General features: G+C 37.1%; 1 protein-coding gene across 1 annotated transcript in view; it reads right to left on the bottom strand.

Moving 5' to 3' along the window:
* The window catches only part of LOC108622468 (zinc finger CCCH domain-containing protein 28-like), a 12,453-nt gene extending 8,487 nt beyond the window's left edge, over positions 1-3,966 (bottom strand). Inside the window, exon 1 of the mRNA XM_018020374.2 lies at positions 3,859-3,966. Within this exon, the coding sequence (XP_017875863.1) occupies positions 3,859-3,951 (93 nt within the window). The 5' untranslated portion in view covers positions 3,952-3,966. The remainder of the gene's footprint in view (positions 1-3,858) is intronic.
* Between the last annotated feature and the right edge of the window lie 642 nt (positions 3,967-4,608).

Below are 4,608 nucleotides of genomic sequence, written 5' to 3' on the forward strand. Positions count from 1 at the left end.
TAAATAAATAAATAAATAAATAAATAAATAAATAAATAAATAAATTAGAAATGTATAATAATACGTAAGAGAGAGGTTGACAAAAAAGGAAATTGAAAGGAAACGAGAGAAACAAAAAATAGAACAATCGAAATTAATTGTGCGCTGAACGAGTCGATGATAATATTAAAAAGAATCCAAACTCACGAACGGAGGTAACCATAGGCTCACCGTAGAAGCGTGCAAAATGTAATCGAGTTAGAAAAAAAAAAATGCAAATTCGTCAAAGAATATAAATGTACTGCGATAAACCTGTTCTCTTACTATCAAGCGGTCATCAAACGAACTTTCATCCCGTGTTATGCAACGATCAATTAAAAACAGCGATAGGAAATAAAAATTAGAAAATAAACAATGATAAACCTTCGCGGGGGAGTTGAGAAAAAAAAGTGTAAAATAGTGATAACAGCGAGTAATTGAACAGACATAGAATAACGAGACTAATCGTATAATAATCAGAATGAATAACGATAACAAGAGTAAGAGTATAACTATGTAATAACTTTTTGCAACTGCGTAAGAGATAATTTGCTACAAACACAGAGTCTGGTCATGCAGATAATGGCCCGGGAGAAGGGGGGTTGGTTCGTTCTGCTTGGGTGATCGGTCAAATTTTGCGATTACTTTGTCGTAGACAACCCGCGACTTTCATTGAATCGGAAACAAGAATGAAAAAAATCCCGTATTTTCGTATAGAACTCGGGAGCACGGCTCTATCGATCATCATGGACGCTATGTTAATTACGTATAGCGACAGTGAAACGAGTTAAACCCTCCTTAAATCGACAGGAATTTTTAAGAAAATCTTTTGAAACAATCCTGAAAGGGTTAAAGGAGTTTCGCTTCGTCCTTCGATCGATCGTTCCAGAGGAGGATCACTAGGAGACAGCGGAGCTCCTCCTCATCACCCAAGCAATTCGTATGTTGCCAAAAGCCGACTTGATAGGACCGCCGAAAGGGTTTTTGGTTCGCGTGCGTGAATTATACAAGATTTAGACACACACATTCACTCACTACTTAAGCTATGGAGATTAAAGAAAGAGAGTAAATAATATAGAAGGATAGACCGAGACAGACATGGGAGAGACGAAGAGGGGGCTGGGGGGAGTGAGAGAGAAGTATCCACGCGGGCGAAGTATCCACGCCAGCGAACCAAACCGCCCCATTGGTGGCTAGATAATAATATAGTCAGCGGTTATTGGCATTCATATAAAAAATGTGGAAATAGGATGTGTCGTAAAAGCTTGTCAAATTAATAATATTCTACTGCAAATAAGTTCAACACTAGGTCAACTGCGACTCCGCAACCATAACAACAGAGCTAAATTATGCTCACGAACAGAAATACATGTAGAGATATATGTATATATATGTATATATATATATATTATGCGACTGAACGTTGAATAGTAAAAGATTCTAATACGTCTATTCCATTGGAAGGGAGAGATCGTGACAGATATTAGGAATACTAAACGCATTTCTTTCTAAACACGTTCCTTTTTGATAGAAAGCTTCGTCAACGTGTGTCCGTGCGTTTTGCTTGCTGTTAAACAAAAGGAAATGAGATACACAACAGCAGGTTGATTTCTGATTTCGCCTTTCGTCATTTCTCCTTTTTGTTCGAAGCTCTCGGTTACGTAATGCGTCAGAAAGCTCTCTATGCAAGCGACAAGATTGTTCCGTACTTTCAATTGGCGACAGCGGTAAATTAGAATGGTCTGGAGAGCATCCCAGAGAGCGGGGGAGAAAAGAGTGTTGCACGTCATGTGATAGAATCGTTTCGAAACAATGACAGACATTGCCTACTTTGTACGTATTGTAATGGTAGGTATTCTTTTTTCAAACTGTTTTTGTTCGAGTGCACGTTGTTCTGCGCGGCCTGAATTTAGAGGATCACGCCATTGTCGTTTTCATGAAATTTGACTTTATGGTTTCAAAATAATCGCGTAAAAAGGTTAGCGTTTGAGTGAGGCGCGACGATTTTTATGACAGTGTGAATGGAATCGTTGCTGAACTTAAATGAAACATTTCAAATGACATTTTCTCGGACAGAAATTTACGTGAAAGACAAAGGAAATGATTAAAAAAGCTTCTTTCGCATATAATGGTTATTTTCATTTGATGCTTACGATTTTAATGATTTTATTCGTTTATGGTGGAGAAGATTATAGATTCTCGAGTCTCGAGGTGGGATGATGGATTTTAATGTGTTACGCAACCGATGCTAATACAGGAACTATTAATATTGATATACATGCAGTACACGTTCGGACATTACGTAGCAACGGTCCATAACCGTGAGAAGATTTTCTAGTGTGATTAAAAAAAATTGAAAAAAAAAATATCGATGCACAAAAGAGAAACAAAGGGTAGAAATAAAAATATAATAATTTAAGTATTAAAGCGTTAGGGTTTAAAATATACAAGGTGTTTCAGGCTAAATGATACTTAATATTATTTCCAAACGAGTACACGGTATCTAATAAAAAGATACCCTGTATTAAAGAACGAACAATTTAATTGTAAATTGTAGCACTAAATTCTGGTTGATAAAAATCTGCACAAAACACTCTAAATTTCATTCATAAAATTACTTGTATGAGCTAAAATTTCATCGTAATATAAAATCACAAGAAGACTCTAGTTAGACCTTGCTTATGAATAAACATTATTTTTTATCCTGAAAGAGAGAATATCGATTGAAATATAGAAATTGCGAACACCGTGTATACGATTGCTGTTATCAGATGCGGCGGATTAAACGTATCCTGACACTAATCTTCACAATTAACGCGCAACGTTAAGAAAAAGAAAGCCAATGGCAATCAAGACAATGGCATGATAATAGATATGTATCTATAATAGTAAAAACTGTATAATAACAATGTGTATAGGTATACAATCTATATAGTATATGTATGATATCATATCAAATACATGGCAAACCGTTAAAAATGGTAAGTTCGTACTAATTACTGAACAATAAGCGTGCATCTCTTTCTTCGTGAACAGGTTTTGTCTGTAAAGGAGGGAAGTGACGACAACTTTCGAAACAGCATAATAATAATAATAATGATAATAATAATAATTATCGATGTAATAATAATAATAATAATAATAGACAAACACCAGATAAGGCAGTGGTTATTCGCAGTTATAGTTGCGGTGAGCAGTCGTGAGGGAAATGCCCCCAAAAGCTACGTGTTAGCCAAAGTTACCTAAGGTTCAGGCGTTACGTTCGATCGGCCCAATCGTTCTAATGAAATCGTCGAATTATACATCTCGTATACATATGCATGCCGGAATTTAAACGGGAAACTTTTTTAATGTGAAGAACTTTTAGAACGATCGAACGTCACCCTTCCCCCTGTTAACCTTGAAGGTTAGCAGCATTAAAAGTTCGGGCTTGCATCAAAGCACCATGACGGTCTGCGCGAGGGATTTTATCGGACGTGAAGCCGTGCCACAAGAGATCCTCGAAGTTTCGATCGGAAACCTCGCGAGATCTTCTTGTCCCACGGGTCGGACGCGTTAGACGTTCTCCGCTACACCAAGAAAAAACACCACACAACTAATAACAATGCGCACTAGTATCCTGGTCCGCGGTGACCAACAGGATCGTTATTGACAAACGAGAAAAAAAAAAAAAATAATGAAGAGACCTTTGAAAAAAAAGACGAGAAACAAATCAAATTTAACACAGGCACATTACCAATCATGCATCTCGAAAACTCATTTCACCTGTTCAATCAGCGTCTGGCGCTTCTAATGCAGACCCGAGACTGGGTAAAAAACTGGTTACAATAATGAGTCTACCTGTCCGCAGCTGTCTGTGTAGACGACACAGTGAGCGTTTTGGGGGACCACTTGGGCCCCGACAGTGGCTAAGGCTGCTAAGGCGATCCACATGCAGCAAACGAGGCAGTGTTCGATACGGTATTTTTTTTTTTATTACATATTTTTTCCAAAGTATTTGGTAGTAGTAGTAGTAGTAGTATTTTTTTTTTTTTAAATTATTATTATATATTATTATATATTTTTTTTGGTTTGGTTTATTCGGTAGTTGTTACCAGTCGGTTGAATTCGGTGGAAGAGGCACCAAAATCAAACGTGAAGCACGTCGAACGTGCCGCCGGAGCACCCAGGTACATGTACACGGATTTCAATTGAAAAAAAAAAAGAATATGTTGTGGGTGGTTGTAGAAACAGATTTTGGCATTTAATTTTTCATCGAAGGATAGGTATTGCATTTTTTTTTCAGTGTCCACAATAACCATCGGCATCGTTCGTTGAAAGATGTCCGCAAGAGAAGGGATGGAATTCGTGTTCGTTATTTTCCGTTTGCCGACAAAGTTTTTTTTTTTGACAATGGTATTACGTAGTTATTTTCCAATTTGGTATCAGGGGATGATAAAAAGGATTGGTAATGAACAGTCGATAATGAATATTCGAAACGATGAAGGTAGCATTTTATGCGAAGATGAGATGATCCACGTGTGATTATGTTTTACGTGTCACGATTTTTCAGTTTTTTTTTTTTTTCGTGTTCGATCAATGACGAAGGGA

Source organism: Ceratina calcarata, unplaced genomic scaffold, assembly GCF_001652005.2.
Source record: "Ceratina calcarata isolate Rehan_Ccalc_2016 unplaced genomic scaffold, ASM165200v1 scaffold223.2, whole genome shotgun sequence".
NCBI classification, from domain to species: domain Eukaryota; kingdom Metazoa; phylum Arthropoda; class Insecta; order Hymenoptera; family Apidae; genus Ceratina; species Ceratina calcarata.